The sequence below is a fragment of the Papio anubis genome, chromosome 16 (genome assembly GCF_008728515.1).
Source record: "Papio anubis isolate 15944 chromosome 16, Panubis1.0, whole genome shotgun sequence".
Classification (NCBI taxonomy): Eukaryota; Metazoa; Chordata; class Mammalia; order Primates; family Cercopithecidae; genus Papio; species Papio anubis.
In genome coordinates, this window is record NC_044991.1 from 56984661 (window position 1) to 57010701 (window position 26041).

General features: G+C 45.2%; 1 protein-coding gene across 6 annotated transcripts; it reads left to right on the forward strand.

The window, feature by feature from the left end:
• The first annotated feature begins 832 nt into the window (after window positions 1-832).
• On the forward strand, window positions 833-21765 carry SIRPB2 (signal regulatory protein beta 2). Of its 6 annotated transcripts, XR_004179040.1 has the most exons (6): window positions 879-1154; window positions 12404-12775; window positions 13860-14201; window positions 15058-15123; window positions 18577-18654; window positions 19420-21765. XR_004179040.1 is itself a non-coding variant. In XM_031656637.1 (5 exons), the coding sequence occupies exons 1-5, from the start codon at window positions 995-997 to the stop codon at window positions 18585-18587; spliced, it is 951 nt and encodes a 316-aa protein (XP_031512497.1). In that variant the 5' UTR covers window positions 879-994; the 3' UTR covers window positions 18588-21765. The 6 variants fall into 6 exon arrangements, 5 of the variants coding, with proteins under 5 accessions (XP_021776864.1, XP_009214694.1, XP_031512497.1 ...); XM_031656637.1 differs by having other exon boundaries at window positions 18577-21765; XM_003904955.5 differs by lacking the exons at window positions 18577-18654; window positions 19420-21765 and adding an exon at window positions 16120-18257.
• The last annotated feature ends 4276 nt before the right edge of the window (window positions 21766-26041 follow it).

Below are 26041 nucleotides of genomic sequence, written 5' to 3' on the forward strand. Positions count from 1 at the left end.
GGAAGTTCAGATCACTTACAGGAAACAAAGATGCCACAAACACAAATGTTTGCACAATCTGGGTATTTCACTCGGACCCCAGGAAACAGAAGCTGAGAGAGTTGCCCATGATTATACTTTTAGGAATTAGTCCTGTACCCTCCCTGCAGTGCTAAAAGGAGGCCCCCATGGGACTTGCTTTATAATAAATCCTTCTTCTTAAGCAATGTCACCTCCTCTATTTTCTGCATATCATGAATAATAATGGTTAATATGACCGGGCACGGCAGCTCAAGCCTGTAATCCCAGCACTTTGGGAGGCCAAGGCAGGCGGATCATGAGGTCAGGAGATCGAGACCATCCTGGCTAACACGGTGAAACCCCATCTCTACTAAAAATACAAAAAACATTAGCCAGGTGTGGTGGCGGGCGCCTGTAGTCCCAGCTACTCGGGAGGCTGAGGCAGGAGAATGGTGTGAACCCGGGAGGCAGAGCTTGCAGTGAGCAGAGATTGCCACAGCACTCCAGCCTGGGCGACAGAGTGAGACTCTGTTTCAAAAAAATAAATACATAAATAAAAATGGTTAATATGTTTAGCATTTACATAGCCCTCGCACACATTCTTTCTCATAGTCTCACCAAAACTTTTCTGAAGCGGGGACTGCTGCTGTTCCTATGCTGCAAATGAAGAAACAAAGGCTCAGAAATGGCAAGTGACTTTGAAATCTTGCCCAGCCAGGAAGAGGAAGATCCAATGTTTGCTCCAAAGTCCAGCTGATTCCAGAGTGCATCCTATGACCTCACTGCCCACCTCCCTCCCGGGCACCTAGGATGGAGCCTATGGCAAGTGGTCATCAAGGTTTTAGCACAGTGATTACAGGAACCACAGCCCAGACAAAAAAGCAGGAAACCCTTTGACCGGGCTCCTTCCTATTGCACCAACAGCCTTGTGTTGCTGCAATGAAAACACTTCCCTAAACAGCTGTGGCCAAGAGACACAGAAACTGCCTTGTCCATGGGCCCCACCTCAGACTCCAACACTCACCAAAGAGCAGAGGAGCCCCAAGTGTCGGGGACCACAGAAGATGCCATGTGCTCCATGATGCTTGCCCCCGCCTGCCTGGCCTGCTTGTCTCCCTGCTTCTTGCTGCTGGTACTGGTCCTTGTCCCCTCAGGTAAGTGGAATCTAGGACAGAACAGGGTCCACTCCCGGCTGATCAGTCCCTAGAGGGGCGCTAAGTGCTCTGGCATGCCTGGAGAAACTTGACCCCAATGAAGATAGAGAGGGGGACACTGAAAATTTGCCTGTCTCCGGCAGAGGGCAGACCCAGCGTCCCAAGAAGCAGCGTAGTGAAGTGATAAGCTCCCAGGCTCTGCGCTCACACCTACTGGCTTCCAGCTTGGATGCTCCTATGCCCACGTCAGATGCTGCAGCTCTTTTAGCCCCAGGAGACTTTTCTACAAAACAGGGACACTCAAGGGCCCTTCCTCTAGGGCTACTGCGAGTATTAAATAGAAAAGTGGTGAGGTTCAGCCCTGGGCCAGCTGCATCTTTTATGAGACCCTTTGCAAAATGAAAACTGTGGTCTTCTGTTCAAAAAGTATTGAGCAACACAGCAGAGCATTAAACTAAACATGGGATCCTTCTAAGCACAGGGCCCTGTGCAACTGTATAAATGGCACAGCCAGGAACCAGTCCTGACTCAGCTTAAGACTCAGTGGGCTCAAACCTCACCACTAACCAGTTTAAATAACTTCTTTCTGAGCCTCAATTTTTCCAGTTGTACAATGGAGCTAAAATAGGACTCACCTTGTGACTTTCTTAGGAGAATTTAACAAGATTATGCCCATAAGAGCCTGGCATAACAAAGATTTGATAACTGTTGGCGATTATTATTATCATTCCCATGTCTCCTTTAACTCAGGGGCAGGCCAGGTTAGCTCCTGAGTCTTGAGACCCCTGAATATATAGCTCAGTCTCCGAGTCCAGAACCGTCTGATCTACCAGGCAGGAATACTTGGCTCTCAGTGGGCTCATTCCATCTCCTGCCCATCTGGGCCCCTGCTCCAGGCTCTACTGAGATCTAGATTGTGTCTATCACATATTTGGTCCTCCAGGGTGGCCATCCCCAGGAGAGATCCTGGCAGAACCCAGGTGAGGGGTCAGACCTGGGTGCTCCCTTACGCATTGGCCATATGACTCGAGACACCACTTCACTTCTCTGAGGTGATTTCCTCAATTGTAAGATATGAATCGTAATTCCTAGTTCTCATTCCACAAGTACTTTTGAGTGTCTGCTGTTTTAGGCACTAGACTAGGAAATCAGAAATCTAAACTACCCCAGAATAAAAAATATTCCCAATGATTGCTGGAATAGAATAGATGGAAAATAAGAGAAGTTGCTTAAACCAGTCAGATGGAAGGTTTGAGTCCAGCTGCATCTCAAGCTGAGTCAGGGCTGGTTCATGGGTGTGCCCTCTATATAGAGGCACAGACCCCCCTGCTTAGAAAGGCCCCATGCTTGGTTTAATGCTCTGCTGTGTTGCTCAACAGTTTTTGAACAAGGGACCTGCATTCCCGTTTTGCACTTGGCCTCACAAATTACGCAGCTGGCCCAGGGTTGAGCCTCACCACTTTTCTATTTAATACTCACAGCAGCCCTAGAGAAAGGTCCTATGAGTGCCCCTATTTTGTAGTAGAGGAGACTGGGGCTAACAAATTTTCTATAAGGCTTTTAAAGGGAGCCCCTGTACAGGAACCATGAAATGCAGAGGATGCAGATGGAAAATAGATAAGAAGGAAGCCCAGGGTTGGTCCAGCTCCACCAACAAGGCAGAGGCAAACCTCCTAGGACACCTCCTAAAGCCCAAATGACAACATGGAAGGAGACTCAGAAGGGGAGAGCGAGGGAAGGGGTGTGGGCACCAGGACTGAGTGCAGGCTCCAGCTTCTTCCCTGGTGTTCACTTCCCCAGACTCACTCCCAGCTGAGATAAGACTTCCTGAGTCCTTCCTTCTTCCTCTCCTCCATTGCTTCTTTCTCCTCACACACACAGGCTTCATCTTTACAAATAATTTATTTTTAACAGCTCTATTGAATGTAATTGACTACATTAAACCATACATATATAAAGTAGACAATTTTGTAAGTTTTGTGAGTGTTGGGTATATTTCACACTTGTGAAATCATCACCAAAATCAGCATCATGAATGTATCCAGAACCCAAAACTTTCCTTGTGATTCGTCCTTGCCACTCCTCCTAGTCTCCAAAGCAAACATGGATCTGTGTTCTGTCACTATAGTTTGCATTTTTTAGAATGTTATATAACAAGGATCACACAGTTGTACTCTTTTTTGGTTGGCTTCTTTTACTCAATATAATTATTTTGAGATTCATTCATGTTGTCGCATATGTCAATAGTTCATTTCTTCTCATGTCTATCCATTGTATGGATAAACCCTTTCCCATTCACCTGCAGACAGACATTTGGGTTGTTTGCAGTTTAGGGCTATTATAAATAAAACATCTATGAATATTCATGTACAAGTCTTTGTGTGGATATATGCTTTCATTTCTCTTAGGGAAATATCTGAGAATAAAATGACTGGATCATATGGTTGCCGTATGTTTAAGTTTTTCAGATACTGCCAAACTGTTTTTCAAAGGAGTTGTACCATTTTACATTCTCATCAGCAATGTAGGAGGATGGCAGTTCCTACATATCCTCACCAACACTTATTATGGTCAATCTTTTTAATTTTAGTCATTCTAATGGGTATATAGTAATATCTTACTGTGATTTTTTTTTTTTTTTTTTTGAGACAGGGTCTCACTCTGTTGCCCAGGCTGGAGTGCAGTGGCTTGATCTTGGCTCATTGCAACCTCCATCTTCCTGGGTCAAGCGATCCTCCCACCTTAGCCTACCAAGTAACCGTGACTACAAGCACATGTCACTACGCCCAGCTAATTTTTATGGTTGGTTGGTTGGCTGGTTGGTTGGTTGGTTTTTTTTGTTTTGGTAGAGACAAAGTTTCACCATATTGCCCAGGCTGGTCTTGAACTCCTGGGATCCAGTGATCTACCTGCCTCAGCCTCCCAAAGTCCTGGGATTACCAACCTCTCACTGTGATTTTAACTCCCTGACTTGTAGTGATGCTGAACATTTTTTACATTATGCATCCCTTTTTGGTGAAGTGTCTATTCGACTCCCATTTTTTAAGTGTGTTTCTTATTATTGAGTTTTGAGAGTTCTTTATATATTATGGATACAAATATTTTGCCAGATATATGCTTTGCAAAGATTTTTCTCCTACTCTGTGACTTGTCTTTTTATTCTTTTACAAGTGTTTTCTGAACAGCAGGAGTTCTTAATTTTCATGAAGTCTAATTCATCAATTTGTCTTTAATGGATCATGATTTTGGTGTTACATCTAAGAAATCTTTGCCTAGCCCAAAGTTACAAAGTTTTTTTCCATGTTTGCAGCTAGAATTTGTATAGTTTAACATTTTATGTTTACTTATATGATCTATTTTGAGTTAATTTTTATATAGTTTGAGGTATAAACCAAAGTTCATTTGTTTCCACATGTATTTCCAATGGTTCTTGCACCATTGTTGAAAAAACTCCCCATTCTCCATTGAATTGTCTTTGCACCTTTGTCAAATATCAGATAATTATAGTTAGGAGCCATGGCATGCACCTGTACCTAGCTACTCAGGAGGATTGCTTGAGACTAGCAGTTTGAGGATGCAGTGTGCTATGATGATCACACCCAGAATAGCCCTGCACTCCAGCCTGGACAACATGGTGAGACCTCATCTCTTTTTGAAAAATCAGTTGCCTCTGTTTGCATGGACTATTTCTAGACTCTCTATTCAGTTCCACTGGTATGTTTATCTATCTTTCTGCAATACCACACTGTCTTGATCACTGTAACATTATCCAAGTCTTGAAAGCAGGTGGTGTTAGCTTTCTAACTTTATTCTCTTTCAAATTGTTTTGGCTATTCTATAAATTTTAGATTTAGTATATCAGTTCTAAAGTGAAGCCTGCTAGGATTTGAACAGGAATGGCATTGAGTTATATATCAACTTAAGAGAATTGACATCTAAGCAATATTGAATCTTCCAACATATGAACAGTGTGTACCTCTCTATTTAGGCTTGATTTTTTTCTCTCTCTCTCTCTTAGTAATGTCTTGTAAGTTTTCAGTTTGCAGTTTCTTCACATTTTTGGCTAAATATTTTCTATTTTTTATAATATTGATGACTGGAAATTTTTAAATTCCAATTTCAAATGGTTTATTGCTAGTATATAGTAATCCATATCATTTTGTACATTGATCGTTTATCGTCAACCTTGCTAAACTCATTTATTAGGTCTAGTAGCCTTTTTAAGAAATTTTCATTGCAATTTTAATTATGTCATCTGCACATAAAGACAATTTTATTTTTTCTTTCAAATCTGGATGTCTTTTATTTCCTACTACCTTTTAGCACAGTTAGTACCTACCGTACAATAATGAATAGAAATGGTAAAAACAGGCTTCCTTGTCTAGTTCCTGATCAGCAGGGAAAACATTCATTTTTGCACCACTAAGCTTGATATAGTTGTTGTAGGGTTTTCACAGGTGCCCCTTATCAACTTGAAAAAGCTTCCTTATCTTCCTAGTTTGCTGAGAGTTATTATTAGGAATCCATGTTCAATTTTGAAAACCGCTTTTTCTGCATCTGTTGAGATGATTATATGAGTGCATGCATATGCGTGTGTGTGTGTGTTTAGTTATACAGTAAATTACATTGATTGATTTTTGAATGTTAAACCAACTTTATATTCCAGGGATAAGCTCAACTTGATCATAATGTATTATACTTTCTAAATATTGCTGATTGCTGAATTCAGTTTACTAAAATGCTGTTTAAAATTTTTTATCTATGTTCATGAGAGAGATCGGTTTTCTTTCCTCATAAGGAAAAGGGTTCGGTTTCAAGATAACACAGGGACTCATAGAACAGTTAGAAAAGTATACTCCTTTTCTCAATTTTTCTAAAAGTTTTGTATAAAATTGGTATTATTTCTTTCTTAAAGATATGGAACATTTGGCCAGGCATGGTGACTCATGTCTGTAATCCCAGCACTTTGGGAGGCTGAGGCAGGCAGATCACTTGAGGCCAGGAGTTCAAGACCAGCCTGGCTAACATGGCGAAACTCTGCCTCTACCAAAAATATAAAAATTAGCCGGGCATGGTGGTGCATGCCTATAATCGCAGCTACTTAGGAGGCTGAGGCGGGAGAATCGCTTGAACCTGGGAGGCAGAGATTGGAGTGAGCCGAGATCACACCCCCGTACTCCAACCTAGGTGACAGAGTGCGGCTGTCTCAAAAAAAAAAAGAAAAAAGATATGGAAAATTCACGAATGAAACTTTCTAAGATTGGAGCTTTATTTCCGGGAAGATTTTTAACAACAGATTAAACATTTTAATAAATAATAGGGCTAACCAGGTTATCTTTTTCTTCTTGAGGAAGCTTTGGCAGTGTATCTTTTTCAAGGAATTTGTTCATGTTACCTAGTTTGTCAAACATACATAACTTGAAGTTTTCCATAATATTCCCTTATTATTATATTAATAAGAGTAAAATCTGTAGTAGTATCACCAATCTGATTCCTTATTTTAATAATTTAGATTCTTTCTGTGTGTGTCCCCTCTGTTCAATATGACTAGCGATTTATCAACTTTAGTGATCTTCTCAAAGATTTTCTTCTTCTCATTGATTTTTTTCTGTGTGTGTGTGTGTCTGCGTGTGTGTGTGTGTGTTCTGTACAGAGTTTCATTTAGAGCGTGATGATTTCCTTTCTTTCACTACTTTGGGTTTAGTTTATTGGCCTTTTTTGTAGTTTCTTAAGGTGGAAAGTGGGTAATTTATTTAAGTCCTTTCTTCTTTCCAAATATAGGCATTTAATACTACAAATTTCCCCTTGCTTTAATGGGATCCCGCAAATTTTTATATTATGTTTTCATTTTCATTCAGTTCAAAATACTTTCTAATTTCTCTTTTTTTAATCGATACATAACATTTGTACATATTTATGGGGTTCATGTAATACTTTGTTACATGAATAGGATGTGTAATAAACGAGTCCAGGTATTTGGGATATCCATCACCTCATGTATTTTTCATTTATCTGTGTTAGGAACATTTTAAGTCCTCTCTTCCAGCTATTTTAAAATGTACAATACATTGTTGTTAACTATAGTTACCATACTCTGATATCAAATGGCAGGATATTATTCCTTCTATCTAACTGTATGTTTGTACCCATTAACAAATCTCTCTCATCCCCCTCTCCCTACACTCACTCTTCCCCACATCTGGTAAGTATCATTCTATCCTCTACCTTCATGAGATCAATTTTTTTAGCTCCCATGTATGAGTGAAAAGATGTGATGTTTGTCTTTCTGTGCCTGGCTTATTTCACTTAACATAATGAACTCCACCTTCATTCATGTTGCAGCAAATGACAGAATTTCATTTGTTTTTATAGCCAAATAGTATTCCATACTGGCCATCCAGTAGTGGTATTGCTGGGTGATATGGCAGTTCTACTTTTAGATTTTTGAGAAATCTCCATACTGTTTTTCATAGTGGCTGTCCTAATTTACATTCCCACCAACCATGTATAAAGTTCCCTTTCCTTTGCAACCTTACCAGCATATATTTGTGGTGGTTTGTTTATTTTATTTTATTTTATTTTTTATTGTTGCCTTTTTAATAGTCATTCCAACTGGGGTAAGATGATATCTCATTGTGGTTTTGATTTGCACTTCCCTGATGATTAGTGATGTTGAGCATTTTTTTCATGTGCCTGTTGGCCATTTGTATGTCTTTTTTTGAGAAATGTTGATTCATTTCCTTTGCCAACTTTTTAATGAGATTTTTTTAACTGTTGAGTTATTTGAGTTTCCTGTATATTTTGGATATTAGATTAGCCCCCTGTCAGGTGAGTACTTTGCAAATATTTTCTCTCATTCAAGAGTTTGTTTCTTCACTCTGTTGATAGTTTCTGTTATTATGAAGAAGCTTTTTAGTTTAATATAGTCCCATTTTTCTATTTTTGTCTTAGTTGCCTGACCCTTTTGAGGTCTTAGTCATAAAATCTTTACCTATACCAGTGTCCTGGAGTGCCTTCCCTGTTTTCTTCTAGTAGTTTTTATAGTTTTAAGTCCTACAGGTAGATCTTTAATTCATCTTTAGTTGATTTTAGTATATGGTGAGAAATAGCAGTCTACTTTTATTCTTCTGCATATGGATATCCAATTTTTCCAGCACCATTTATTGAATGTATATTCTTGATACCTTTGCCAAAAATCAATTGGCTGTAAATACATGGATTTATTTCTGTGTTTTCTATTCTATGCCATTGGTCTATTAAACCATTTGTCTATGTATTCTATGCCATTTGTCTATTATACCAATACCACATCCCAATGAAGAAGAAATGAACAAAATCCCAGAAAAAGAACACAAAATATTAATACTGAAGAAGCTCAGTAAGATACAAAATAATTCTGGAAAACAAAACAAAGAAATCAGAAAACACTCCAAGACATTGCTCTAGGCAAATGTTTTGTGGCTAAGACTTCAGAAAGACAGGCAACAAAGACAAAAAAAGACAAATAGGACTATATTAAACTAAAAAGCTTCTTCACTGAAGAAAAATAATCAACAGAGTGAAGAGACAACCTCCTGAATGAGAGATAATATTCACAAAGTACTCATTTGACAAGGGACTAATATCTGGAATATATAAGGAACTCAAACAACAGTTTAAAAAGCAAACAAACAAATAACGAATCTAATTAAAAATGAGCAAAGGAAAGGAATGAATAAACATTTCCCAAAGAAGACATACAAATGGCCAAGAGATATATGATAAAAAGCTCAACATCACTCATCAGGGAAATGCAAATCAAAACCATAATGAGACACACAAACAAACAAACAAACAAAAACAGGCCAGGTGCTGTGGCTCATGCCTGTAATCCCAGCACTATGGGAGGCTGAGGCAGGCGGATCACCTAAGGTCAGAGGTTCGAGACCAGCCTGGCCAATATGATGAAACCTTGTCCCTACTGAAAATACAAAAATTAGCCGAGTGTAGTGCCATGTTCCTGTAATCCCAGCTACTCAGGAGGCTGAGGCAGGAGAATCACTTGACCCCAGGAGGTGGAGGTTGCAGTGAGCCAAGATGGTGCCACTGCACTCCGGCCTGGGTGACACAGTAAGACTTCCTCTCAAAAAAAAAAGAAAAAAAAGATGAGGATGAGGAGAAAAGAGAACTCTTATATGCTATTGGTGGGAATGTAAATTAGTACAGCCATTATGGAAAACAGTATGGAGATTTCTCAAAAATCTAAAAATAGAACTGCCATATGATCCAGCAATCCTAGAACAGGTATTTATCCACAGGAAAAGAAATCAATATATCAAAGAAGTGCATGCATTTCTATGTTTATTGCAGCAATATTCACAATTGCAGATGTATGGAATCAATTTATGCATCAGTCAACGGATGAATTGATAAAGAAAAAAAATGTGTATATATATATATGGTGTCCTCAAGCACACCCACAATGGAATACTATTCCACCATTAAAAAATCATAATAATGAAATCATGTAGTCATTCACAGCAACATGGATAGAACTGGAGATTATTATGTTAAGTGAAGTAAGCTCTACTCAGGAGGCTGAGGCAGGAGAACTTCTTGAACCTGTGAGGTGGAGGTTGCAGTGAGCCAAGATCATGCCATCACACTCCAAAAAAAGAAGGAAGGAAGGAAGGAAGGAAGGAAGGAAGGGAGGGAGGGAGGAAGCAAGGAAGGAAAAAGAGAGAGGAAGGAAGGAAGGAAGGAAGGAAGGAAGGAAGGAAGGAAGGAAGGAAGGAAGGAAGGAAGGAAGGAAGGAAGGAAGGAAGGAAAGAAAGAAAGAAGGAGCCAGACACAGAAAGACAACTATGCAGGTGCTAAAAATGATGTCATGAAAGTAGAGAGTGTAATGACAGATACCAAAGACTAGGAAAGGTGATGGGTCTGAGGGAGAGGGATTAAGAGTGAGGTTGGTGAATGGGTACAAACACACGGTTAGATAAAAGGAATAAATTCTAATGTTTGATAGCAGAGTAGGGTGACTATAATTCATAACAATGTATTATGTTCTTCAAAATAGCTACAAAAGAGGACCTGAAATGTACCCAACACATAGAAATAATAAATACTCAGGTGATGGATACCAAAAAAAAAGAAACTTACAATAGTAAACTCACATTTCTCCCCTCCCAGTCTTTATTCTACTGATGTCATAACTTCTAGTTATACATGTGTCAGAAGCCTCACAATAGAATGTTATTTTTTTAAATCCGTTTGGGGCCTTGCTTTTAGGATTTCTTGGGTGGACCAGAACACTTCTTTCTGGGCTGCATACTCTCTTCTGTGGAGTTTCCCCAGTGCCCTGACAATCATGGGTTTTACCAGTACGGCTAGTGGGAACAGGCACCATTCTTAGCCCTGTGCTGAGAGATGGGCACAGTTCTGTGCATGTGTGTGAGGAAATTCCCCGAGGCCAGGGAAAAAAACAACAGGAAGGATTAGTGATAACAGATCTGACTGGCTCAAATAATGCTTGAGGGTGGATGTTGCTGAATTTCTTGAAACTAAGGACATCAAGGAGAAAAGCAATCCCTAGGATTCAACATGCGGTTATCACTTCGTCACAATTGTGAGAAAGTTTTTCTTGGTGGTTAACAGCACATGCCTAGCTGAAGATAGGTAGAAATAGAATTTAGAATTCCATAACTCTTTCCTAGATCCTCTTAGAAGGGAATGTTTGCTTCACCTTCTTACTCTCCTTGCCTCATTCACGACTGAGAAACACCAGGATATACTGCAAACAAATATGTGGAGTGTGACTGAGCTATTCACAAAGGCTGATGGGAATACAGACAAAAAGGAAACTCGGGATACAAAACTGCTGACCTTGAGTTGAGCAGAATCTTAAGTCACCTGATCTGAGTTCAAATCCTGGACATGGTATCTACTGAATGCATGGTTCACCTCATGTTTCTTTACCACTGTGAGCATTCGTTTTCTTTCTCATCTCAAAAATGGAGATTATAGGCTGGGCATGGTGGCTCACACCTGTAATTCCAGCACTTTGGGAAGCCAAGGGGAAGGAATCACTCGAGCACAGGAGTTTGAGACCAGCCTGGGCAACATAGTGAGTACCCATCACTACAAAAAAAAAATTAAAAATAAATAATAAACGGAAAAGTTTTTAAAACTGAGATTATAACAGCATCTACCTCACAGAATTGTTAGAAGGAGTACATGTGATGATGTTTTTGACCCAGAACACCCATGGGAGGCCTCAGCCCTCTTTCTCTGTATGCACTTTGAGGACACACTCAACAGTTCAACCTGTCTTCAAAATAGACTCACTTCACAACACATTAACATGAACTGCAGTCTGCTGAAGAATTCACAGGAGGCAGGAAGGGTATTTACACTGAACCCCGCAACATACAAACCTACGTCTCTGAAGGGTGGCATTTGAAGATTAACAGCCAGAGCTCCAGAAACAGGCTGACAGGGCTTGAATCAAGCCTGTCACTCTCCTATTGGGTGATGTATGAGTCTGCCAGAGCTTCCATAATGAAGTAGCATGGCATGGGTGACTTGAACAATATAAATGTAATTTCTCACAATTCTGGAGGCTGGAAACTGAGATCAAGATGTCTACAGGGCTGGTTTGTCTGAGGCCTCTCTCCTCAGCCTATAGATGGCCGCCTTCTCCCTGTATCTTCACATGGTCTTACCCCGTATGTGTGTGTCTAACTTTCCTCTCCTTATAAGGACACCAGTTGGATGAGATTAAGGCCCAACCCCAATGACCTCATTTTAACTGAATTACCTCCTTAAAGACCCTATCTCCAAATACGTCACATTCTGAGGTACTGGAGGTTAGGACATCAACATGTGCATTTGGGAGACACAATCCTAGCAGATGATCCTAGGACAGCTGCCTAACCTTTCTGGGCCCTCAGTTTCCTCTGTCGAAAAATGGGAATAATGCCGTTTACCTTACGGGAGCATTGCGAAGAATAAGTGACATCATGCATGCAGGAGCCAACACATGGTGAGCACTTGAGTGTTATTTATTCTTTGTAGGTTTTTCCATTGCATAGCTCAGTTCTCTCTCTGCAGCCAGCCATCTTGTCCCCTCTTTCCCTTCCCTCTCTAATGACACTCCTGTCTTGTCCTGGGCCATTGTTCTTGGCCAGATGATGGTTTGATTGTTTTAAGCTTGTCATTTAGTGCTCCAAGTCCTTCCTGCCCAGTGCAAGGTCTTTCTTCCTCTTTTGTAGATGCCTCTGGGCAGAGCAGCAGGAATGACGGGCAGGTGTTACAGCCCGAGGGCCCGATGCTGGTGGCAGAAGGCGAGACACTCCTACTGAGGTGTATGGTGGTCAGCTCCTGCGCCGATGCCGATGGTATGATAAAATGGGTCAAGGTGAGCACTAAGGACCAACAAGAAATTTATAACTTTAAACGTGGCTCCTTCCCCGGGGTGATGCCCATGATCCAACGGACATCAGAACCACTGAATTGCGATTATTCCATCTATATCCACAATGTCACCAAGGAGCATACTGGAACCTACCACTGTGTGAGGTTTGATGGTTTGAGTGAATATTCAGAAATGAAATCGGATGAAGGCACCTCAGTGCTTGTGAAGGGTGAGTATCAGGCCCTGCAGACCACACATTTGCTCCGGTCTATTTCCCTGCACAGTCACCTTTATCCACTGTATCATGCTGTATCACACAAAATTGCAGCAGCATACAACAATACATATTTGTATGCATATTTACATGTGGCTGGGTGGTTCCACTCCTCATGTCTCATGCCAGAGCCCAGGCTGGAGAGGTAGCAACTACGTGAGGCATGTTTTTCTCATAGAGATGGCAGAAGCAGAAGCCCAGTCCCAACTCTTCAAGTACACCTCAAGCATCTGCTCACATTATGTCTGCTAACAGCCCATTGGCTAAAGCAAGTCACGTGGCTCAGTTCCAAGTCAAGGGACAAGGAAGAATACTCTTCCACCATGCAGCCAAGGTAAGAGTGTGGATGTACCCTATTACAAGCACAGAGTCAAAACCTGAGGCTGATCATGTCATCTACCACACTCCCCAAGTAATCAATCATGGCATCTGTAAGTCCACCTATGGTGACCTGAATACCCAAATCCTGGGCCTGTCATTGAATAGCAATTCCTTCTTAAGTCAGTTACCCTGGCTCTACATGCCTCAAGTGCTATGCTTGAAAAACAGGCAATACAATTTGTACTTCAAGAGTCATTCGGGTGATTAAATAGAATGGATGCTTGTGGAACCACCCCATAAACTGGTGACATGGAGAGTATCTGTACGTGGGAGTTCATTTTAACTTGATGCCAGATTCAGGAAGGTTTCACTGGCTTCTTCCAAGCCATAATGGTTCCTCTGTAGTCCTGCTGTCTTCTGGGTTTCCACCTCTGGGCAATTTTTTGACCGTCTCCACTGGAAGACAGAGAATGGCTTCAGGGCTGGACACTTGTGTGTCTTCCTGAGTTTCATGTTCCCCAGTCCTACCATTGGTATGTAGTAGGTACTCAGAGCTTTTTTACTGAACGAGTCAACTGGTGAGTAATAAAGAAAGCAGCAGGGAGTGGCCAAGTGAAGAAATCTGGAAAGAAGGAAGGGAGGGAAAACACCAGGGAGGAAATGAGTGAACGATGGAAGAGGAGATGGAATCCAACAAGGACCTCCTCTTTGGCTTCAGGAGCTGGGGACCCTGAACCAGACCTGTGGATCATCCAGCCCCAGGAATTGGTGTTGGGGACCACTGGAGGCACGGTCTTTCTGAACTGCACAGTGCTTGGAGACGGTCCCCCCGGACCCATCAGGTGGTTCCAGGGAGCTGGTGTGAGCCGGGAGGCCATTTACAACTTTGGAGGCATCTCCCACCCCAAGGCGACAGCAGTGCGGGCCTCCAACAATGACTTCAGCATTCTTCTGCAAAACGTCTCCAGTGAGGATGCAGGCACCTATTACTGTGTAAAGTTTCAGAGGAAACCCAACAGGCAATACCTGTCTGGACAGGGCACCAGGCTCAAAGTGAAAGGTGAGACAATTGGTTTTGGAGTTGTCGGGGGAGAGGAGCAGGTATTCATGAGGAATTTTTCTACATGTCCCGAACAAGTCAGTTCTTCCCAGCCTCCATGTCTTTCCATAAGTTTTTCCCTCTACCTGGAATGCTTTCGCCTTTTCTCTGAAAACTCCTACTCATCCTTCAAGGACCAGCACAAATGGCCCCTCCTCTGTAAAGCCTTCTCCTCTCAAGCAGAGTTAATTTCTCCCCATTCTGGTTGCCACAGAACTCTGTATAGATCATTAACAATTCAACAAACATCAGCCAGGTGCCATAGCTCACTCCTGACCTCCCAGCACTTTGGTAGGTCAAGGTGGGTAGATCACCTGAGTCAGGAGTTCAAGACCAACCTGACCAACATGGTGAAACCCCATCTCTACTAAAAGTACAAAATTAGTCAGGCATGGTGGTGCATGCCTGTAATCCCAGATACTTGGGAGGCTGAGGCAGGAGAATCGCTTGAACCTGGGAGGCGGAGGTTGTGGTGAGCCAAGATCACAGCACCATTGTACTCCATCCTGGGCAACAAGAGCAAAACTCCATCTCAAAATATAATAGTAACAATAATAATTCAACAAACATCTACTACATGCCTGTTGAGTGTCCTGCACTGTACTAAGTACTGGAGACACTGCAATGAATTAGACATGTCCATACTCAAAAGGTGCTCCAGTAGAAAGTCTAACTTTGTCCTTCCTAGCTGCAGGGTTTGACTTCTAGCCCGCACCCAGGTAGAAACTGGCAGACTCATCCCAGAGACCCCAGCTCCTAGGACTTAGGAAGTGGTGGGAGATAAAGGGAAGTATGAGAAAGCCTCTCTCCCTTGCAGCAAAATCTACCTCTTCCCAAGAGGCAGAATTCACCAGTGAACATGCAACTGAGATGTCTCCAACAGGTGAGTGTACCCACCTCAGTGGAGTCAATGAGTCCCCCACAGGCAAGGGGGCCATGAGTGGCTTGGTCATGGGAAGGGAGCAGTCCCAGACTCCTGGGGCTAATCTGCCACCAAGAAAGCTCCCAGGACTTCATCTCAACTGCAGAACTAGGACCCCAGAGAACCATGTTATAACAGCTCAGTTATAACGAACTTTCTCATAGCCAGGGCCATGTAACTGTTTAGTGGGAAATTTTGCTTGAGAGGCGGTGAGCTCCCTGTGAATCTGAGTGTAGGGCTGTGAGGCTATGCACAGCAACACTGGAGAACATGGCTTTGTAGCTAAGCCTCCTGGGTGGAGCCCCTTCCTAATGTGATGCGCAGGTTCTTGCCCCTTGAATCTGGTATCTGACTCTATGAACTAGGGAGGAGAGGACAAGAATCAGAGAGCCTACTTCATGGGGTTGTGTGTGCACTCAATGAGATCACACATGCCAAGTGTCCAGAATTGTGCCTGGAACATCTCCTGTTAACATTCGAGGGCTCTCAGTATCTGCTGGGAGCTTGTGATAGACGTGGTCAGATTTGCCTTCCCGATGCTCGGCCCTGCTCCTACCATTCATGGGGGCCAGACTGCCTGGGTCCCGTGACTTATTTAACACGTGTGGCGCTGAGAAAATCATTTCCCCACTCTGGGTCTGTCTCCTTATCTATAAAAATTGGATCACTATCCTACACTGTAGGATTACCTTGAGGATTGCATTAGGCAATCAGGAAGAGCAGAGGTTAGGGGTGTGACTGAGATGATTACAGGTGCAGGTAGAATATTGGGCAACCCTTCTCTGGGCCCAGGGCAGAGGGAAGGATGGTCTTTGATCTCGTCTTTCAATGTAGAAAGGATACAGCTCCAGAGGTTATACAGCAGCAGGATGTGACCTTGCCCATGGGCAGCACTGAGGTGTGGGCTGTGGGGCCCTCACCATGGGTCCCGCCTGAGCTCTCTCCTGTGCCTACCAGGCCTCCTGGTTGTGTTTGCACCTGTGGTCCTGGGGCTGAAGGCAATTACATTGGCTGCACTCCTCCTGGCTCTGGCTACCTCTCGGAGGAGCCCTGGGCAAGAAGATGTCAAGACCACACACCCAGCAGAAGCCATGAACACCTTAGCATGGAGCAAGGGTCAAGAGTGAGGGGTCAGCCCAAGACTGGGGATCCTCTGAGTTGGAGAGGAGCCAGGGCTCCTCAACCATTTCCCTACCTCCAGTCCCAGCCTCCAGATGCCCTCAGGCCTCATGACGAACTCCTAGATCCCTACATCTGGTTTTGGTCCACCCAGTGAAATTCCCCTCTTTGCACTGGGCTTCCCTCTAAAGTGTCTCCCTTTCTCCTTTTGGCCTGTTCAAGACCTCCTTGCTTTTCAGTCTCTGGTTCAGTCTCTCCTCAACACCCTTGCCCCTGCTGAAGCCCTTTCTGGTGAGCTCTGCCCCTTTCCCCACCTCACCACATCCTTCTTGGCCTCCAACATCCAACTCAGAGTCTTCTTCCCAGGAGGTGTCCCTAAGCATCTCTGAGCTCAACCAGCCAGACCATCTGTGCTCCTCCATCTACACCCTTCTCCCCACCCCTTCCTGCCTTCCTTCCATCCCCCTCATGGCTGGCTTGGGTGGGTGTAATATTAGAATGCAGGTTCAACAAATATAACAAAGCTCTTAAATAGTTGCTTAAACCAGTGGAAATCAACCAGAAAGTTGACCATCAGCAGGCCAAGCAATACAGAGACTCCCTGGTTTTGAGACCCAGGATTCATTGATCTCGTTGCTACCAGGTCCACCTTCTAGGCAGCCAGACTGAAGAAGAAGGCAGGGAAGGGGAGCAGGACCCTCCCCTTTAAGGGCACAGTCAGGAACTTGGCCACCTCACTTACCTCTACTTGGCTGGAATGGGGTCACATGGTCACAACCTAGCTGCAAGAAAGGCTGGGAAATGTAGTCTTTATTTCTGGCAGCAATGCGCCCGGCTGCAAGTTTTCACTAGAGAAACCGGATGGTAGAAATCAGGAGATAACCAGTTATCTCCGCCACAGCGGCATACAGGCAGCCTCTCACCTGCCCTGTGGTACACCTGAGTTTAATGCGCAGCTAGCTGGCCAGCACTTCTTCCCACCATCACCTCCCCTAGGGCAGCATGATGTGGGGCAGTAGTTCCCAAGAAGAGTGATTTTGTCCCCATGGGACTTTTGGCAATGTCTAGAGATGTTTTTGGTTGGCACAACCTGGGGGGTGCTACCACCATCTAGTGGACTGAGAAGCCCTGACATGGGGAAGAGTGTTTATGCCCAGGAGTCAGACACACCTGCCTTTAACCCCGAGGCCTCTGCCCCCTCCCTGTGCGCCCTTAGTGACTAATCAGAGTCTCTTCACATCACAGAACATCCAGGATACTAATGTGGACTTTTCTGCATTGTGTAAGAACCAACTCAAGGCCAGGCACGGTGGCTTATGCCTGTAATCCCAGCACTTTGGGAGGCTGAGACAGGTGGATCACCTCAGTTCAGGAGTTTGAGACCAGCCTGGCCAACATGGTGAAACCCCGTCTCTACTAAAAATATAAAAAATTATCCAGGCATGGTGGCGGGCGCCTGTAATCCCAGCTACTTGGGAGGATGGGGCAGGAGAATCGCTTGAACTGGGAGGCAGAGGCTGCAGTGAGCTGAGATAGCGCCATTGCACTCCAGCCTGGGCAACAAGAGCAAAACTCCATCTCAAAAAAAGAAAAAAAAAAGAACCAATTCAATTCTGCATTTACTGAGGGCCGACTATGTGCTGTATGCACTGCGTGCACTCGATACATGTAAATTCCCTTTTCTCCTTCCAGGCAAACATTTGTTAGCACTATAGCGGGGAGTAGATGAGTCTAGATGTTTTTCATTGCAACAAACAGAAAAACAGCTTGGACTAAGCCAGAGAGAACAGTAATTTAGTCTGAGAATGGAATAAACCACCGAATTACCAGACATTAGAGAGGGTAGGGAAGGTAGGCTGAATATAACCCCCACCCCAAAGATATCCATGTCCTAATCTCTGGAACCTGTGACTGTTACCTTGTATGTTAAAAAGGAAAAAAAAAAAAAAAAGACTATGCAGGTGTGATTAAATTAAGAATCTTGAGATAGGGGTGGGGGGTTATCCTGGATTATCTAAGTGAGCCCTAAAAGAGATGTTAAGTATCCTTACAAGAAAGATACAGAAGGAGCTTCGATGTAGAAGAAGAGAAAGCAGTGTGACCACAGAGGCAGAGTTTGGAGCGATGTGACCACAGGTTAAGGAATGCCAGCAGCCACCAGAAGCTGGAAGAATCAAGGAAGAAATTCTCCCCCTGGAGCCTCCGGAGGAAGCGTGGCCCTGCCAATACCTTGATTTCAGACTTCAGGACTTCAGAACTATGAGAAAATAAATTTCTGTTGTTTTAAATTATCAGGTTTGCAGTGATCTGTTTCAGCAGCCACAGGAAGCTAAACAGCAGAAAAGCATGGAGCTGGTTCTCCACTAACTGGAGGTGGGTCCCATCTGCCCCTGCAAGCCCCCTCGCCCTGTAGGGCCCTGCGTGAGCTGATCCCTGCCGCCCCCTCTGACCTCATCTCCCCAGATCCCGTAAGCTGACTCTGCTCCAGCACCTCCCTGGGCTTTGACCACACAAAGCTCCCTAACTCATTCAAGTCTCTGCTTACCTTCAAGAGGCCTCTCTGGACCACTCTATCCATAAAAGCACCTCCATCACTCTCATTCCCCCACGCCACTTAAGTTTTCTTCATAGTACTTACTGCTACCTGAAAACGTGTGTGGGGGTGTGTGTGTGAGCACACATGTGTGTGTGTGTTCACCTATGTGAGTGTGGGTGTGCATGCGTGTGTCTGTGTGTGTGCCTGTGTGTGCACATGTGTGCGTGTGTGCATGAGTGTGTGCATGTGTGCGTGTCTGTGTGTGTGTGTATGTGTGTGGGTTTGTGTGTCTGCTTCCTTGATGGTTGCTAGTTGTCCCTACTAGAATTTGAGCTCGCTGGGGACAGGAAGCTAACGGTCCACTATTGTAGCCACCCTCATTCAATCCTGAAACGTGGTTGAAACCTGACTCTGTGCCAGGCCCTAATCAGTGTGCTGAGAATGAAACAGAAGTCTGCTGTCTCAGAGCTTACCTCCTCCTGAAAGAAGACAGACAATGAGCAAGTAACCCTAGATATACTGAGTGCTGAGGGCCTTCACAACGCAGGAGATGGGGGAAGGAAGTTGCCAGAGCAAAGGAGAAGTGACACTGTTTTATGCAGGGTGGACAGAAGAGGCCTCCTGATAAAGTGACATTTGAGCTGACACCTGAAGGAAGTGAGAAAGGGAGGCCTGCAGATACCCAGGGGAAGAGCCGAAAAGTACAAGGAACAGTAAATGCAAAGGTCCTGAGGCAGGAGCGTGCTAGACTTGGCACAAGAACAGCAAACACCAAGCAGAATGCCTGGCCTGTATTAGACGCCGGAAGCATCTGAACCGCTTACATGGCAAAGATGAAGTACACAGTCCGGGAAATCTGGCCGTGCAGGTTCAAATTCCAGTTCTCCTACCTACCTCTTGGGTGAGTTTGTTTCTCTCAGTTTCCTTGTCTGTAAACTGATAATAACATGCGTGTCTCCCGTATTAGGTAGTTTCAAGGCTAAAATGCATTGGTATATGTGCAGCATTAACTGCACCTGGCATGTAAGAAGCCCTAAATAATAATTGCGGTTACATTATTTCATTAGGTGATTGTCATGCAATTCTGACAGTAAATTGTAGTCACTACACTCCCCATGACGAGGAGCACGGCAGCCCACAGTGCCTGGGCCCCTTATCGGGCAACTTCAGACACCAGACAGCCCTATTCACCACAGACTCGGTTAGAAAATCCTATAGAAAGTTGGCCCTGCTTGGGTCTAGCGACCTTATAGGGACATGGCAGGGGAGCAAGGTGGGGGTAAGTCCACTAAAGAAGACAAATATAACAAAAGATGAATAATTTAAGGCCCTTCATGGGGACTCTGGGAAACTTGCTGACCGCAGATAGAAAGGGTGGGGAATGGATGGGAGACAGAACTCCTCAGTCCAGCCCTTCTTCTGCTTTGGGGCCCCAGGCATTGCACAGGTGAGATGACCCACCAAAGACAGAGCAGGGGGCATGCCACAGAGAGGACACAGCCCCCACTAAGGGCAAACAGGCCACTATTACATGTCCTGCCTGGGCCTTCAGATCTGACCCCTGGATGTCAATGGCTACACTCCAAGATCCCTGAATCAGGGCATCCGTTTCTCTCCCTCCCCTTCTGTTTTCTCCTTCCTGCAGCTCTTCTTCAGCTCTTTCCTTCTCTTCCCATGGTTCTTGTCCCATATTCCTCCTGCCTCAAGGAACCCCCATCAAGGCTGCCAAAGTCCCAGCCTCTGTGACAGCTCACTGTGAGAGATGGGTCTATTCACACCACTCTCCTCAGGCCTTGAGGACCCTCCATTTCCCCCCACAGGTAAGACCTAGAGCTGGAGGAAGAAGAAGAGCAAGCACTATTTGACAGCGGCTTCCTATATCCTGACAACCCAAGGATGGCAGCCCTGCTGCAGTATTGGGGTGGTGGTATCGGGGTGGGGTGAGAAGAGGTGCCAGCCTGGTCAAGAATAGTCCATCCTCTCCACAAGACACACTGCCCAGAGTGCAGCTACATGTCATTGGGCTGGGAAAGTGGGGGATGCCAGGTCTAGTCAAACACGTTTCTAAATTCTATCTAAATGGCACTGATTAATGGCACTTTGCTACACAGATCATTCTCAACCTTGCTTTTTGACTCAACATTTGAGTTATATCAAGGTTGGTTACCTGTAACTCTAATTCATTCATCTTCAGAACTGTATAGTATTCCATTGTATCAACATATTACATTTGTGATTTCTGTTGATGGATGGAGACCTTAGTTATTCCAGTTTCTCACTATCCCAAATAGAGACAGTTTCACTGTGTCTCCTGATGCATGCACTAGTGCACATACCCACAAGTAGAACTGGAGGGTTATACAGGTTCTGTGTTTCTTCAACTCCACTAAATTTGCCAAATCGTGCCCCAATGCCATTAAGCCAACATATACTGCTGGCAGACACAGGAAAATTCCTGTTGTTTCATGCTTATGCCAATATTTCCTATGGTCACATTACAGGTAAGTGCGGGAATCTTCAGTTCTTGTCTGCTTGGAAGAAAGATTTCAGCCAAGAGACATACATCAAAGGTTAAGTTGCAGAGTTTACTGAAGAGAGAGAGAGTACATTCCTAGAAAGGAGTGGGCTGACCTGGCTGGAAAACAGCCGGTGGGCTGGTTCCGCTGGAAAACAGCATCAGGCAAAAAATAGCAGTAGCAGTGTTTATTTAAAGAGACAGTACACTCTGAAAGAATGAGCCAGCAGCAGCTGGTGCCGGGTGACCCTCTTTATGAGAATCTTACATGATTATTTGTGAAGGGGCATGAGTGAGTGTCACTTACAATCATGTTTTAGGTGGTCACTTTGGCCATGAATGTTCTGTGGTTGTACATGCTAGTAAACACATTGCATGTCTCATTAGCATTTAAAGTCTCCACTCAGGGGTGTGTTTTGATTATATATATATATATATATATATATATTTTTTTTTTTTTTTTGAGACAGAGTCTCGCTATGTCACCTAGGCTGGAGTGCAGTGGCACGATCTCGGTTCATTGCAACCTCTGCCTCCCAGGTTCCAGCGATTCTCCTGCCTCAGCCTCCCAAGTAGCTGAGACTACAGGCACGTGCCACTATGCCTGGCTAATTTTTGTATTTTTTTTTAGCAGAGACAGGGTTTCACCATATTGGCCAGGCTGGTCTTGAACTCCTAACCTCACGATCCGCCCACCTCGGCCACTCAAAGTGCTGGGATTACGGGCGTGAGCCACTATGCCCAGCTTATTATTATAATGAGCAAAAGGCTACTGTAGGGCAAGTTAGTGCAGGAGTGCGCATGCTCATCAGTGGGAAAGCCCCTACCAAGGTTATCTCTGGGTAGGGCCTCATAAGTTCCCTTTAGGGCCAGAGGAGCCCAACAACAAGGCCAGAAGTGGCCAGTGTAGCCATTGTCTTTTTGCTGGCTGCCAGTGGGTGGCGCTGACTATCAGAGAACGGAGTCTTCAAGATTTCTTTTCCCAAAAGCTCCTTTGCCTGCTTATTTCTGGCTATCTGCCTACTCTAAGAGTCAGATTTGTAAATGTTTTACCAGTTGGATAAGGCAAAAGGGAATCTCATCGCAGCTTTCATTGGTTCTCACTGCTGACTAATGCAACCAAGCATCTTTCCATACTCCAGCTGGCAGTACTGTTATTTTATTACTATTGTCATTAGTTGAAGATGTTGTGAAAAGAGAGACGAATAGTCCCAACTTTGCTGCGGCAGTGGTAGTAGAGAAGGGGGAGTGGTACCGGCAGCTTCCATGTATAGGGGCCTCTGGAAGGTCTGAATGTCAGTTGAGAAATCAATCATTTGCTCCACCTAGCAGCTCCCCTGGGCCACTAAGCTATAGAGGGTCTAGTGTTTAGGGGACTGGAGTAGGGGGTCAGAGGAGACACCAGTCCTGGGTACACACAGCTCCTGCCCAAAGTTAAGTCACCACCAGTGAGGACACAGCAGAGGGGGTGCCAAAGGAAGGCTGGGGTGGGGCAGGAGGTGGTGGAAAATGGGATTAAAGGGAGGGGCTGGGGAGAGGCTGGAGTGGGAGGGAAGATGGAGATGAGCCTGGGGGGGGCTGGGGTGAAATGGAGTGAAAGTGGGCTTTGGAGGGTGGGGGTGCATTTAGTACTGAGGGTGGAGTTAGAAGGGAAAGTGGGGCTGGGTGGGTCAGGTGCTGGCGGCGGGTCTGTGAGGTAGAGGTGAGGCTGGAGGTGGTAGTGGTGGTAGAATTTGGGGATAGGGCTGGGATGGGATGGGGCTGGAGGTTGGGGGATGGTGTGGTTGGATGTAGGAGGGTGGAGCTAAAGCTGGGCCTTCAGCACCGCCTTCTCTAGTTTTGTTAAGGACGCTTAGATAAGTGTTATGTAATGTAGTTTCAAGTTCATGCCCTCACATCCCCTGCTTTAAACTCCAGTCAGGTCATCTGGAGCTGCCTCCAGAAACCAACCATAGGAAGTGACCAGCACAGTCCTGTAGCCTAAGGAGAGACAGTGTGGTGTAGTGGTTAGAAGCAGACTCAGGAGCTGTGTAATACCTGGATTCAAAACTCTTGAGAAGTCTAGGTTTCCCCATCTGTAAAATGGAAATGGTAACAATAGAACTCACTTCATAGGATGCATGACTTAGTGTATCTAAGGCTCTTTGTAGAGTGTCTGGGGGCATAGTAAGTGCTCAATAAACACTAGCTGCCAGGTGGTTGTCAGGCCTCTGAGCCCAAGCCAAGCCATCGCATCCCCTGTGACTTGCACGTATATGCCCAGATGGCCTGAAGTAACTGAAGAATCACAAAAGAAGTGAAAATGCCCTGCCCCGCCTTAACTGATGACATTCCACCACAAAAGAAGTGAAAATGGCCGGTCCTTGCCTTAAGTGATGACATTACCTTGTGAAAGTCCTTTTCCTGGCTCATCCTGGCTCAAAAAGCTCCCCCACTGAGCAATTTGTGACCCCCACTCCTGCCCACCAGAGAACAACCCCCCTTTGACTGTAATTTTCCTTTGCCTACCCAAACCCTGTAAAACGGCCCCACCCTTATCTCCCTTCACTGACTCTCTTTTTGGACTCAGCCCGCCTGCACCCAGGTGATTAAAAAGCTTTATTGCTCACACAAAGCCTGTTTGGTGGTCTCTTCACACGGATACCCACGACAGTGGTGTTATGGGAAAGGATGCCCTCAAGGCCTCTAGAGGAGGGATCAGGGACCCTCTGGCCAAACAAAGAGCTTTCCCTGATGGCACAACAATGAAGAGGGGGGCGACAATGAGTTTCAATGGCTCCAATACCAGCCAGGGAACTGGACCTTGAGGAGCTGATCACCTGCAGATCTTTAAGCTGGCGTAAGTCATTGTCAGTTTCCAAGGTAGAAAGACCTTGCTGGTTGCCAATCGTAAGGTCCAGAGTGAGCCTCTAGCTTCTTGGATTTCCTGGAAACTTGGGGTGCATTTCGGGTTGACACAATGATGAAAGGGGTACGGCCTAGGGACCGGGGCTGGGGCTGGGTGGCCTTGCAATAGAAAGGAGAGTCTCACACCACAAAGAAAGGACCCTCCTCCCATGCCTCCTGCCAGGGCCTAGTGTGCTGCAACCACGCTCCTAACAACCTAACCCAAACCCTAACTCGTTTGTCATATAAACTTAAAGGATTTCTTGAACAGTGTTAATAAGACACCACATTTTCCAGGAAAGCAACTACTGTCTCAATTGAAGGAAGACTGGATTTTGTGCTGTTCATAACCTGATTAAGAGGGGTTTTGACTAAGCCTGGAGACCTTCTCAAGGTCCCCTTGAGAAAGGGACACCTGAACTGAGAGCTGAAGAATGAGCAGGGGCCGACAGAGGAAGAGGAAGGGAAGAGTGTCCCATGGTGGTGTTGGAAATTAAAGCTCGAAGTCGCAAGGAAAACGAGCACTCAAGTAAAAGATTTCTCAGCAAAGCCAATTCACTTCTGCAGAAGGGTGCCACTCGCACATCTGGTCTGCAAGAAGGCACACCGAACAAAAGAGAGAAGGGGTTTTTATCCCTAATGCGGTTAGTCCCTGCTTCTGTGTCCTGTTCCCATTGGCTGGGGCTGGACTGCACAATCTAAGCTAATCCCTATTGGCTAGTTCAAATGGAGCAGAAACGTGGGCTACAGTGGTAGGGCAACCGGTTTCGGCGGGAAGAAGAGTTTCCATAGCACTGGCAATTGTAGCGAGGGTATCCAAGGGAACAGATGTGGGTTATAGGTTAGGACCCGCGGGAAGGTTGTTTACCCTAACTAGGGGTAAGGAGGTACAAAGAACGAGGAAGTTAGGCTTTGAAAATAGAGAACAAAGAACAAGTAAGCTGAACAAGCCCACTCTTTGGAGAGGAACTTACTGTACCTAACAGTGGCAAGAAGCAAGAGGCAAGATGGCAAAGAAGCTGAGGACCCAGAAGACAGGTTTGTGCCTGAGAAGGTGGCCTTGGAGCAGAGCCCCAAAGAAAGCGGAGAGAGCGCCTTGCCCATCGGTAAGGGAAAGGTGCTCCAGGCACAGAAGCAGCTAATGCAACGGCCCTGAGGCAAATGCACCATACCTGGCAAGTTCCAGGAACAGCAAGGAGGGCAAGGCGCCTGGAGCAAAGGAAGCTAGCGGATCCCTAATGAGATGGAGGAACTGGCCCATTTCTCATGGGTCCTGCAGGCAGGCCCTGAGACAGTCTTTCATGCGGGGCGAGACAGCGAGGCATGGACGTGTTGTGAGCGGAGGCCTAGCCTGTTCAAGGTCTGAATTTTTACCCCCAGAGTGTAAGAAGCAAGGGAGCAGGGACTTTGTTTTGCTCCCTGCCATATCCACAGCCCTAGAAAAACATCGGGCCATTGATAGCTCTCAGTAAATGCTTGACAAGTAAGTGAATGAACGAATGCATAAATTAATGAAATGAGGGCTGCGTCAATGAATAACTGGGAATCTGACTCCTGCAGGGATTCTTCAGCCCACAGGTGTATGTAAGACCCGCCCCGCCTCTCATCCTTCGGGCTCCCACCCACGCCGTTAGGCTGCGGTTCGCGCTGCAGTCGCCAGAGGGCGCGGAGCGGCGGGGTTTCCCGCACGGAGCGCTTTGCGTGAGGCACCACGTGGGGCGGGGCTGCGGGCGGGCTCCCACCGGCTGGGCTTCGTCGACCGGCAAGCGGAACGCGGCAGCTGGGCTTGGGCTGCGCGGCGGCCGCCGGAGCGCTTTGGGAAG